Source organism: Giraffa tippelskirchi, chromosome 13, assembly GCF_054371585.1.
Source record: "Giraffa tippelskirchi isolate mGirTip1 chromosome 13, T2T-mGirTip1v1.2.pri, whole genome shotgun sequence".
Classification (NCBI taxonomy): domain Eukaryota; kingdom Metazoa; phylum Chordata; class Mammalia; order Artiodactyla; family Giraffidae; genus Giraffa; species Giraffa tippelskirchi.
Window position 1 is genome coordinate 13,228,718 of NC_137287.1, and position 13,034 is coordinate 13,241,751.

Below are 13,034 nucleotides of genomic sequence, written 5' to 3' on the forward strand. Positions count from 1 at the left end.
AACAAAACTCTGAGGAAGCTGCACTTCACATATATATAATTATGGCTGATATGCATTACTGTATGGCAGAAATTTGTAAAAAAAAAATTAATATATTTAAATAAATGAAGAAAAGTAAATAACTGTGCTTTCACCTGATGGGGTCACCATGAAAAAGCGGATGACTTAGGCTTCTGTTAAAGGAACTAATAGAAATTCTCTATAGAAATTTCTAGAATAGAAAACTAATAGAAGTCCCGCCCTCAGCATTGGTCACTAAGGATGATGTTGCAAATGAATGGGTGAAACCTGGCATCTCTTAAGCTGCATCCCATTGGCTGCTTGAGTCCTGATGGGCTCCTGGAACAGCACCATCACCCGAGGACTCCAGGGGACTCCAAGCCCTCCTGTAATCAGGGAGGATTTGCATGCAATAATGTAAAAATTCCCCGTGAGCCAGGGTCTGATGAACGAATAGGCAGAGAGCAAGGATGTACTTGGATGAAGACCCATAAAACTTCCATGGAAGGAACTCTCCCATGATAGCCCCCAGCTCATTTTGACTAAATGTTGCTAAGTCCATTTGCTTTTAGTCCGTTTGACCATGTTGTATTTTGCTAAGTTATGAGAGAAGACTCAAAGGCACAAAAACCTTCTTAATTCTACAAAGAGGATAGGTTAAGATTTCTATTATTTTAAGGAAGAAACTCTTTTTTTCTGGAAGTGTTTCTCTGAAATGATGATGGGAATCCAGGGAAGAGATTTTGCTATACAACATGTGCTTTGCTCCAGCTTTTCAGAAATACTGGGTTAGCCAAAAGTTCATCTGGGTTTTCCCATAGGATGGTGCAGAAAAACCCAAAAGAATTTTTTGGCCAACCCAGTACCTCTAACTAAAAAACAAGGTCGAATCAGGCCTGCAAAGACCCAGAGTCATAATCAGTCAGAGTTATAAGGACAGGGCCAGCACTCCATGTACAACTGAACATCCCTGATAGAACACCTCTTTCCTGAACCAGAATATAAATGCCCACAGCTGCACTTGGTGGTTGGCACTGGGGTTCATTCACCATACAGTCACCATTAAATTATCATCTTTCCAACAAGACCAGCAAGATGACAGGACACAGCTGTGTTCAATTAGTCTGCAGGCCAAGCAAACCTCTCCCTACCAGGGTCTTCATCTGTCTCTCCCAAAAGACACCCTGCCCCCATTCTCTGTTTCCTTTTAGTTGGTCTTTACTTCATGCTCTACACAAGAATCCCCAAAGTCCACCACTCTGGACCCCTTACACCTGGGAGAGTGTGTGTTGAAAAAACAAACTTAGGGGACTTTCCCGGCAGTCCAGCAGTTAAGACTTCACCTTCCAGTGCAAGAGACGTAGGTTCCATCTCTGGTTGGGGAGCTAAGATCCCACATGCCTCGTGGCCAAAAACCCAAAACATTAAACAGAAGCAATATTATAACAAATTCAATAAAGACTTTTAAAAAATGGTCCACATTAAAAAAAAAAAAAAAAAAAAAACTAAAATAAGAAAGCTTCTTCCTGGACCTTCGACCAAGGCAGGAAGGTCACAGCCAGTTTGGGATAAACTCCTAGGGTTTTAGAGCAGGAAAGAATCTTAAGGATCATCAAATGCAGTCATTTTCCAGCACTGTTTAAGTATCGTGAAACACTTTCCCCCAGTGAGACTGTATGTAGAAACCAGTTTGTAAAAGAGAGAAAAGAAGCTGTTATAGCCAAAAAATGGAATGTGATTTGGCAATAAAATGCAACGAAATAGTGATACATGATCACTACGGATGAATCTTTCAAATATTACGGTAAGTCACAAAAGACCGTGTATTCCATGATCCAGAAAAGCTAAGTCCATAGAAACAGAAAGTTGATTAGTGTTTGTCCAGGACTTGGTGGGGGATAGAAGGATAGCCTGGAGAATCCCACGGACAGAGGAGCCTGGTAGGCCACAGTCCATGGGGTCACCAAGAGTTGGACATGACTGAGCAACTAACATTTTCACTTTCAGAGGGAATGGAGGTGATAAATAAGAGGTACAGGGTTTCTTTTAGGGTGATGAAAATGTTCTAAAATTGATAATGCTATTGGTTGCACAAATCTGTGATACACTCAAAGTCACTGAATTTCACAGGTTGCATGGGTGAATCTTAGGGTGTGTGAATTCTGTCTCAATAAAGCTGTTTTGAAAATGAAACAGAATCATTCTCACTGCTCCACTAGCCAGGCCTCGTGCCTCCCCTGGTTCCCTCTAGTGGCCCCAGAGCCACCTCTGCAGACCCCTGGAGGTCTGTGGAATGTGGTTTGAAAAACCCAGATCTGGTTCAAGTTTCCACGCCTGAAATGTAAGCCAAGACATGAATCCAAGTCTTTTGACTCCAAGTCTTTTGACTCTTTGGCAAGGCCCTTCAAACCCAAGATCTCTGATGAGTCCTGGCTCAACCCAGGGGATGGTGATGGGGGTGGGGGGTGGGGATGCTGTGGGCCCCAGTCTCACCGTCCATGTCCAGGCGCTGCATGATGATGGCCAGCTCCACCTCACTCGGCATGTACCCCAAAGAGCGCATGGCCATGCCCAGCTCCTGCTTGGAGATGAAGCCATTCCCATCTCGGTCCAGAACCCGGAAGGCTTCTCGGATCTCTACAACAAGAAAGCAGAGAAAGTCCAATGGTCACAAAGCATGGTTGACTGCAGGGGTCCCCAGCCTCTGTTAGGAACTGGGCTGCACAACTGGATGCGAGCGGTGGGCTAGCAAGTGAAGTTTTATCTGTTGCTCCCAATCGCTCATGTTACCACCTGAACCATACCTGCCCCCTACCCCACCATCCATGGAAAAATTGTCTTCTGTTGTCAAAAAGATTGGGGACCACTTCTCTACTGCATTGAAATGATTGGCAACTGTCTGCAGAAAACTCCTAATTGCAAAGAGTGATGTGTCAAAACCCTTTAACCCAATTAAAAAAAAAATAGGGTGGCCAAAAGAGGAAGAAAAAAAGAGAGAAAAGAGAATGGGAGGAAAAGAGAGGGAGGGAAGGGGGTTAAAAAACAAACAAATGAACAGAAAAACAGCTTTGGAAGGAGGAGATAACTAGCCCATAGTGCTGTGTTAGTCGTTCAATCATGTCTGACTCTTTGCAACCCCATGGACTGTAGCCCACCAGGCTCCTCTGTCCATGGAATTCTCCAGACAAGAATACTGGAGTGGGTTGCCATTCCATTCTCCAAGGGATCTTCCCAACTCAGGGATCAAACCTGGGTCTACTGAATTGCAGGCAGATTCTTTACCATCTGAGTCACCAGGGATGCCCAACATAAAGTAGAGGGTGCAAAGTTAGACAGTGGTCCCAGCTGGGAATCGCACTAGCCATGGACACTTTCCAGTAAGGCTGAGGTTTCGCTTTCAGCGGGGAGAAGACAGGAAGTCAGCAACCTGTCAGCTTGGGCTAGGGAGGAAAGGAGAATGAGAGTCCCCATTGAGGACTTACATTCAGCTCCCTGCTGCCACAGAGCTGTGCAGAAAGCTTTCTCAACCTTCTAGGAGGACAGGAGTTAAGTATCCTACTGTTTTTATTTCATTCCTCTAATTTACAGCTGTTTTATGGCTATAAACAACCTCAGATCAATAAGAGTGTCATAAAAGCCCCAGAGACATCTTTAATCACATTCTCTGTGGCTGGCAGAGAACTTGACTCTACCATCAAGAAGGCCATTTCCCCCAGCAGGGGGACGTCCATCCTCTTACCTCCACCAGAGCTGCTCTGCTTTCCACCCAGAGTTCCTCCCTCCAGAGCCCTGATCTCTCTTTGCCTTCTGTTCATCGTGGGTTGGCTAACACCTTACACTCCTGTGAGGCATGGGAATTCGATTTGAGATCACAGTCTGGAGATGAGAGGTACGTGAACTGTATCTTAGCACCAGACATGGACAGCTTTGATTTTTCATTAATAAATCCAGTGTAAGCTCAGCTGCAGCAGCTGCCAGCACTCATCAGGCCATTCAACAAGCACTGGCTGCCTTTACCTGAGGAGCACGTGAGTTAGGACTGCGGATAATAAAGACATTGATCTGCCGGGCATCGTGGTTCCCCTCCAGAGACCCACACTCCAGGTGGGAAGATAAGATCCAGTCAGAAACTTGCAGGAACTCTGAACTAATGCAAGACATCAGCCCTAGCCATTTACAGTTGTCCCTTGGTATTGGTAGGGGATTCGATCCAGGACCTGTGGATACCAAAATCCACAGATGCTCAAGTCCCCTACTATAAAATGTATAAAATGGAATTGGGCAGCTAGACCTTGTATCCACAGGTTCAGCATCCACGAAGGGCCAACTGTAGTTACCACTTCTCTAAATATCTAACTATCCTCCCAGCGAGCACATTGAACCCTGACCCAGGCAGGCTTTTCCTTTCCTCTTTGCATTAATTTCCTGTGGTTGCTTTAATCAATCACACAAATGTAGTAGCTTAAAACAAAAGAAATTTATTCTCTCACAATCTGGAGGCTAGAAATCTGAAATCAGGTGGTAAAGAACCCTCCTGCCAAAGCAGGAAACATAAGAGATACAGGTTCAATTCCCGGGTCAGGAAGATCCCTTAGAGGAGGGCATGGCAACCCATTCCAGTATTCTTGCCTGGAGAATCCTATGGACAGAGGAGCCTGGCGGGCTACAGTCCAAAGGGTAGCAAAGAGTCGGACACGACTGAGCTATTTAATATGCACACTCGGACCAAAATCCACATGAGGACAGACTGCCCTCCCCTAGAGGCTCCAGGGAGGATTCTTTTCCCACTTTTTCCTACAAGTCTATTTTCCTTCGCTTGTGGCTGCAAGGCTCCAATCTCTGTCCTGTGGTTACCTTCTCTTTATATATCTGTGATCTCCCTTTGCCTGCCTCTTACAAGGACACTTGTGCTTGCATTTAGAGACCACTATATAATCCAGGATAAACTCCTCATCTCAAGATCCTTAATTTATTGGCAGCTGCAAAGACCATTTCTCCAAAGTAACATTTATAAGTTCTAGGCTTGGGATCTGATTCCTTCGGGGATTGTTTTTCAGACCTCTACACATTCCCAGCCAGTGCTTCCCTCTGAAACACCTTGACATCCTCTTTATCTGCCCAAATCACATTGGTCCTCCAAGGCCAAGTCAGTGGTCGTGTGTTTCACAGCAATGCCCTCACTCATCACAGCCAAGTTACCTCCCTCACTGCTGATTGGTCAGCAGGACATTTACTCCTGCCTCATGACACCTAGCCCATACCACCTAGAAATATGAAAAAATCAAGGTGCCGAAATCATGGCTTCTGTGAGCTACAAATGCCTTGTACATTTCATTCAAGGCTCTATGTTCCCACCTATGTGCTGAAGGAGGCGCTAGACAGACAGCTGTTCAATGGATGATGATTCTGAACAAGTAAGCACCAGATATCAGCAGCAGATTCATTATCGATACTAATTCAGCATGCTGGATGCATTCCATGAATAAACGTGTGCTCCAGCAGAAGGAAGACTAGTCTGGGAGTCAGGACCTTGGGCTCCCGGCCAGGCGTATTAGCGAATTAGGTCTGCAGCCAAACCCTGAGGCCTTGGTTTGTTCATGTGTAAAATGAGCCAGGTTGGCCAAGAGAATCCGTGAGGTCCTTTGAGCCCCTTTCTAAGGATCCATGGACATTGTTACAGTATTTAAAAGAAGAATAGGAAGCCTATGTTCTTTTTCATACCCTATTAATCTGCTGTTCAAAAACCCCTCTTTTTTCCACTGATGATACAGAAAACATTTTAGCCCTTTCCAAATTCTGAATTAAGGGGTTTGTCTTCATGTTTAGACTTTTCTCATCAATGAAACATGCCCAAGATTATCTAAAGCAGCCATATGTTTTCCAACCACATGTCGGGCGGACCTAAAACAGCTTAGAGCAAGTGCTCAGCTTGAGGTCATGGCACACAGCACTCAAGGACACCAGGGCAGAGGTCATGCCTCACTCGGCCCAAGTCCAGACACTGAGGGTAGGGGGATGCAGACGGAGGGTCTCCTGAGATGGGAATCAGCTCACAAAGAAGTCCATCCAGTCTCCATGATCAGGGCAGGCCTGTCCCTCAGCCTCAATGTCCCCATCTGCAAACTGGGTTGGGCTAGATCTCCTTCCAGCCTCCGTAACGGGGTTTTACAACAGGACTGACACAAACCGTGCAACAGTAGAAAACATCAGATGATGACAGGGTCCCTGCTGGGGTCCCAGGTGGGCCAGCCTGATGGCCAGCTGCAGGCTGAGCCCTGCCCCTGCTCTCTGGACCACTTCCTTCCCAAGGCACCATCTCCTCTTCCCATCCCTCTGACTCCATCCTCAAGTCTGGGCTGATGCTGTCACACTGAGGATGATCCCCTTCTGTTGACAGGGCCTGGCCTCAGCCCTGTGGTCCCTCTGCATGCTCTAGATTTTACCAGTGAAAGCACCTGCATCCTTACATTAGCTACTCCAGAGGGCTTGGTTAGGGATGTTTGAGAACTTGACCTGGAATTGAGGGCCTTGGTGGGTATGCCTCCTGACCCTTACCTGGCTGCCTGGGCTATGCTCTAAGTTGCCTCACCTCTGGGCTGTTGGATTTGGAAACTCAGACCTCAGACAGGGGTCCCTCCAGCACTGCCCTGCTTGAAGGAACATGCTCCCTCGAGGCCCCAGATCCCCATGGTTTTCCTGTTTGCAATATGTATCCAGGCTGGCCTTGCTTCAGCCCAGGAGAGGATGGAGAAGTCACAGCTCAGCTCAGAGTTCTGTTTTCTATGGCCCCAGGTCAGTGGGACAAAGTCATCCTTCTCTTCTCCCAAGGGGACTTTCCTGGCAGTTCGGCAGTTAGGACTCCGAGCTTCCACTGCAGGGGATGCAGGTTTGATCTCTGATTGGGTAACTAAGATCCCACATGCCATGTTGTGCCACCAAAAAAAAAAAAAAAAGCTGGAGCTTTGGGGAAAAATCAACAAAATTGATAACTCTTAAGAAAGAAACAAGCAATAAATTATTTTTTTAAAAAAGAATATCTGCTTCCGTTGTGTGTGTGTGTGTGTGTGTCTGCGTGCGTGCGTGCGTGCACCGAGGCAGACAAAGCTCACTAACTTCTCTTTCTTTCAAAATAACAGAAGGGGCGAGGGAGAAAGTACAAAACTAGAAATCCATAATGGAAGCCTCCGGAGATTTAATCTTTCCAGTGAAGGGAAAGCCCAGGAAACGAGAAGCTTATTAGAAGGAAATGGGTCTTGCAGTCTGAGACATGTGATGTGTGCCTCATTTTGTTTTTAATAGCAGAACACGGTGTGAGAAATATGCCCATAAAACGGCGGAGACATGGGAGCAGGCCGGATCTTTCTGCCTCCGGCTGCAGACAGCCAGGGCGCAGCACAAAGGGGCTCTGGCCACCTTCCACATCCTCGGGAAGTGGAGACCACAGATCAAGTTTTCAGGAACAACTCAGTCACGTGGTGTGCTTTCCACTGGAACGTATCCCCTCTTTAGGCTAAAGTCCCTTGTGCTTCAGAGTTATATAACCATGCTGTGCTTTTGGTCTTTGATTGCATTGCAGTCTCACGCAACATGTGCACACCAGGCAACGGCAGGGCCAATTCTACCCCCTCTAAGATGCCTTTGTGGACCACAGGAGGGACATCCATGATGGTCACGGGAGCCTGTCCAACTGTCATTGTGTGGAGTACAAAAGGAAACATGGTAAGACACATCTTCTGAAAAAAGGAATCCACTCTCTGCCTGTGGAATCTTCTAGAATCAAAGTCTGCACTCCCACAAGGATCTGGGCCTCTCCTCCCTGGAATGAGGCTGATGTTCTGAAGCCAAGCAAGACCTGGGATAGAAATGGTCCTGCTTTAGAGACCGAGAGATGTGCAGCGCATTATGCCAGCAAACCTATTTTCTTAAAAATATCTGGAGCCACCACTGGTACCTGCTACATTCTGACCCAATGCCCTCTGAGAACCATGCTTTGCTCTCTAGGGTCATAGCCAATTCAGGCAGAAACAGTGGCAGAGGCACAGCGATCATACAGAACAGCCTCATCAGTCAAGCCACCTAAACAGAGTGTGTATCAGATGAAATCCAGATACCAGACAGAGTCAGTATTCATCTGCTAATGGCCCAGCTCTGAAGAATCAGCTGAAATTCATTGTGCTAACTGGCAAACTCATATCAGTAATGAAGAACAATGTTTCCTATCTCAGGCCTCATTAGCTTGAAATCTGTTTATTATCCACAGAAAGGTAGGTTTGGGAAGCACTGGGGTTTTAACCACAAAATGTGAGGGCTTTACAAGGGAACAAGATGCCTTCTGTTGATACACATCATTGAGAAACTGCAAAACTGGAGAGATACAGCTCAGTAAGGCTAGGCAAGCAATTATTAACTAGTAACACAAATGCCAAAGAATTGATGCTTTTGAACTGTGGTATTGGAGAAGACTTGTGAGAGTCCCTTGGACTGCAAGGAGATCAAACCAGTCAATACTAAAGGAAATCAGTCCTGAATATTCATTGGAAGCACTGATGCTGAAGCTTAAATTCCAATACGTTGGCCACCTGATGCGAAGGGCTGACTCATTGGAAAAGACCCTGATGCTGGGAAAGACTGAAGGCAGGAGAAGGGGATGACAGAGGATGAGTTGGTTGGATGGCATCACCAACTCGATGGACATGAGTTTGAGCAAGCTCCAGGAGTTGGTGATGGACAGGGAGGCCTGGCGTGATGCAGTCCACGGGGTCTCAAAGAGTCAGACACGACTGAGTGACTGAACTGGACTGACTGAACTGAACACAAACGCACCAGAAAATATAAGATACAAGTCTGGAGGTCTTTATTTGGGAGAAATAATAGGACAGGGGCTAAGCCAATGACAAAAGAGATTTAGAAAAGTTTCCCCCTTTTCGATGAAAAACAACAAATGCATAATGTAGAAATGATTAATACAGCCATTCATTCACTGAAGAGTTGCTGCATAATTATTATATGCCAGATGCAATCCTAAGATATACAGGGAGCCGAAGAAACTTTCCAGGCTCTGAAAAGCTTACATTCTAGTTGGAGAGACAGAGGGTGACCAGATATTCATAACAGAGAATGACAAGCACAATAATACAAGTCTACATAAATCTCATGGAAGTCCTTCCTCAGGACAGAGACAGCTCTGTGAAATCTTTGGAATCTTAAGGCCACAGAGAGAAGGGAAAGGAGGCTGAGTGGGGAAAATGTACCAAGATGGGTATGTGGAACATTCTGGCTGCACAGTGGATATAGAAACATCGAGAGACAAGGAGGAAGAAGTGTGCTAAGACAAGACTGAAAGAGCCTTAGAAGCCACCTGAGCTTTACCTTGTAGGCCAGGGGTTGGCAAATCTGTCTGTGGCCAGATCTGGTCTACCACCCTGTTTCAATAAAGCTTTATTGAAACACAGTCATGGCCATTTTCTGACATACAGTTGTCCATTGTCGACTGCTTTGGAACCAAAGAGAACTGAGTCATTGGGATGGGGAAGGTTTGGCTCACAAAGCCTAAAATGTTGCCTTCAGCTTTTTAAAGGTTGTTGACACCTGTTGTAGGTCACAGAGTTCTCAGTGGTTCTAAATTTAAAAAAAGAGAGAGAGAGAGAAAGGATCAGATTGGTTTGTAAACCGAGGGCTGGCAAAGACTATGGTGACAAGGAATGAGAAGCAGAACCCTCATCTGAGGCTGTCACAGAGAGTAAGTGGGGATGAAGAATCTAGAGCTGCCCCTAGAGCTGCTGGGAGGGGCAGAGAGACTTGTGAGTGGTCAGGTCAGGTCACCTGAGTGTCCCCAGGTTACGAGAGGGACGAGTTGAGGATGATGCTGAGGATTCTAGTATGCCTGATGGAGTGAGCAGTGACAATATTAACTGAGAGAGAATTCAGGAGGAAGCACAGCGTTTCAGAGAGGGAAGGAACATGGTATTTGGCCACCTGGAGTCCAGGGCCCTGAGAGATACCCAAGCAGTCAGGTCTGGTGAATACACAGAAATATATGACTAGTCTTTGGAGATGGTGATACTGAAAATATGATGAAGATAGAAGATAGGAATAGAATGACCATAATTGCATATAAAATGCTAGTTCAATCCCGGTGCGGGTTTTAGTGCAAATGAATTCCAATTTAATCATAATCAATCAATCCACAAATACAACTAATTGGTTTCAGTAATTAGGGAACGACAGAGGTGAGAGCTAAGACAGCAAGGCAGCAGGGCTCTAAAGGAGAAGGGAAACATGCTGGGTGGAGGCAAGGATGCAATGAGGAGTGTCCTGCATTGAATAGTGCTGATGCCAACAGATGGGCGCAAGATGGGGGTTACGATGCTGCTTTGTTTAATTCACTTTTTAACCTGGCTTTCTTGGTACAGTTTAAAGGGGGTTAAAGGAGCTTCCTGGTGGCTCAGAAGGTAAAGAATCCACCTGCAATGCAGGAAACCAGGGTTTGATTCCTGGGTCAGGAAGATCCCCTGGAGAAGGAAATGGCAAACCTATTGCAGTATTCTTGCCTGGGAAATCCCATGGACAGAGAAGCCTGGCGGGCTACATTGCATGGATTGCAAAGAGTTGGACAAGACTTAGCGATTAAACAATGAAGGATCCTCACTCCTAGGTTATTTGCTTTTTGAGATGTGATTGCATTCATTTCAATAAATGCTCATTAATTGACTCTCCCTGAGACTATAACAGTATTGGAATCTACAGTTAGAATTCAGGGTTGAGCATGGCTCCTGTAAGTTCCTTGCCCCTCCTCCCATCATGAATCACTGTTAACTCTGGTGGCAGGCAAGAGGCAGTGTTTAAAAAAAAAAAAAAAGGTTCAAAGGTGCAGTGCTCAAGGCTGGTGGGACAATGGTTCAAGGTTCATACTGTGGATTCCTGGTGTTACCATGCTCCTGGCCTTTCTCCTTACCTTAGGGCTCAAATGGTAACTTGAATTCAAAAATCAAGCCAACTCCCTCCCTAGCTAGCATTTGCAAAGAAAAGCTTGTCAGTAATTTACTAAGTGGAGAAATTAAGACCGAATAGGTCATGAAAAGTAATCATTCTTTCCTAACATAGGGCAGCAGAAAGCCAGGGGCATTTCTAAGGATATAGGAGCTAGAACAGAGTTTATTTGTCCCCAAAGTTTACATCTCCATAGATTAAGCTGAATTGATTTTAGCATGCGAGGTCCGTTGAAGCTAATGGAAAATTCCCCAACAGCAAAAGAACAAAGCAAATGAGAACTGAAAGTAACAATGAAAGCCCATCTGGACCACGGGCACCCAGTGACGGACTGACCACCCAGCATGGCTGAAAGGAGAGCCATTAAACTGATTTGAATATGGATGAGAGTGAGCATCATCAGAGGGTCTCTGTACTGAAAAACAGGGTGATGAGTGAAGAGAAAGAAAGAGGGCATCAAGCAAGGCAGCAGTTTTCTTCGTCTTGAGAGGTTCTGGACTTGACCTCTGGGATGGGGACAACCCCCCTCAAAAGACTAGAGCTAGACCTGCAGAGGAATGCTACATTTTCTAGTTCCCAGGTGGCTCAGTGGTAAAGAAGCTACCTGCCAATGTAGGAGACACAAGAGATGTGGGTTTGATCCCTGGGTTAGGAAGATCCCCTAAAGTAGGAAATGGCAACCCACTCCAGTATTTTTGCCTGGAAAATTCCATGGACAGAGGAGCTTGGCAGGCTACAGTCCTTGGAGTCACAAAAGAATCGGACATGACTAAGTGTAACACATTAATTGATGCTTTTTACAAAAAATAAAGCCTCCAAAACGTATAAAGGAAAAAAAACCTATAATTCACTGGCAAGCAATAACAATTGTTAATATATATTAGGGTGCTTTATTCCAAACTTTTTAATGTACAAAATATTCTTAATTAAATTGGGATCAATCTCTCTCTAGAGCTTTATTTTTTTTCATTTAACACACTATCATTTCAATTTTCCATATTGTTACGCAGTCTTTGAAACATCATTTTTGATGGCTGTGTAGTATTCCATTAAATCATGATAGCCAAATTGATGTCACCAAACTCCTAGTGTGGGTCATTTAGATCATTTCTGATTTTAAATAATGCCACAATGGAAATCTTTGTACATAAATTTTCACACATTTTGATGATTATCTCCTTCAGATGATAGCCTAGGAACAGAACTATTAGGTCAAAGGCAAAAACTCTTTTAAGGTATTTAATAGATATCGCCAAGTTGCCCTCTATGATTCGTTTCTAATCATACCACTTCTGACATCAAATGTGTCAGAGTTTCCCCCACACCAACTAATTCTCCAGCTCTCTGGATACTAATCTGTTGTCCAATGATTTAATCCAATTCTGACACTAACTACTTAGAGTCAGAGCAGATCCTGAAGTTTAAGTCCCCCAAAACTGTCTTCACTTTGAATGCCAGTCACAAGTCTAGGTCACCTGGACTTATGACCAGCTGGCTATAATGTCAAGGGTTCCCACAAGTCCTCTTTGGCTTTGATAATTTGCTAGAATAGCTCACAGAATTCAGAAAAGTTCTTTATTTACATTGACTGGTTTATTATAAAAGGTAGAACTCAGGAACAGCCAAATGGAAGACATGCATAGCACCAGGTAAGGGAGGGAAGGCTGGGGTAGTGGTTGCAGAGCTTCCATTTCCTTTCTGGGCTCACCACCCTCCCAGCACCTTGATGTACTCACCAATCTGAAAGCTCTCCAAACCCCATCATCTGAGGTTTTTAGTGGAAGTTCCATTATGTAAGCATAGTTGATTGAATCTTTGGCCATTGGCAACAGAATTCCAGACTCTCTTCTTTCCCTGGAGGTCACTGAGTGAGTGAAAGATGCTCAGTCATGTCCAACTCTTTGCAACCCCATGGACTGTTGCCCGCCAGGCTCCTCTGTCCATGGAATTCTCCAGGCAAGAATACTGGAATGAGTTGCCATTCCTTTCTCCAGGGGACTGTCACTTGATGGGGTTAAAAGTTCCAACCTTCTAATCATGCCTTG

General features: G+C 45.1%; 1 protein-coding gene across 8 annotated transcripts in view; it reads right to left on the reverse strand.

Moving 5' to 3' along the window:
- The window catches only part of CALN1 (calneuron 1), a 693,518-nt gene that overhangs the window by 243,759 nt on the left and 436,725 nt on the right, over positions 1-13,034 (reverse strand). For all 8 annotated transcript variants that reach the window (XR_014073438.1, XM_081558121.1, XM_081558116.1 and 5 more), the window contains one exon: positions 2,494-2,637. Coding sequence is in view for 7 of the 8 variants with exons in the window: in XM_081558121.1 (XP_081414247.1) it covers positions 2,494-2,637 (144 nt within the window). In the remaining variant the exon portion in view is untranslated. The remainder of the gene's footprint in view (positions 1-2,493; positions 2,638-13,034) is intronic.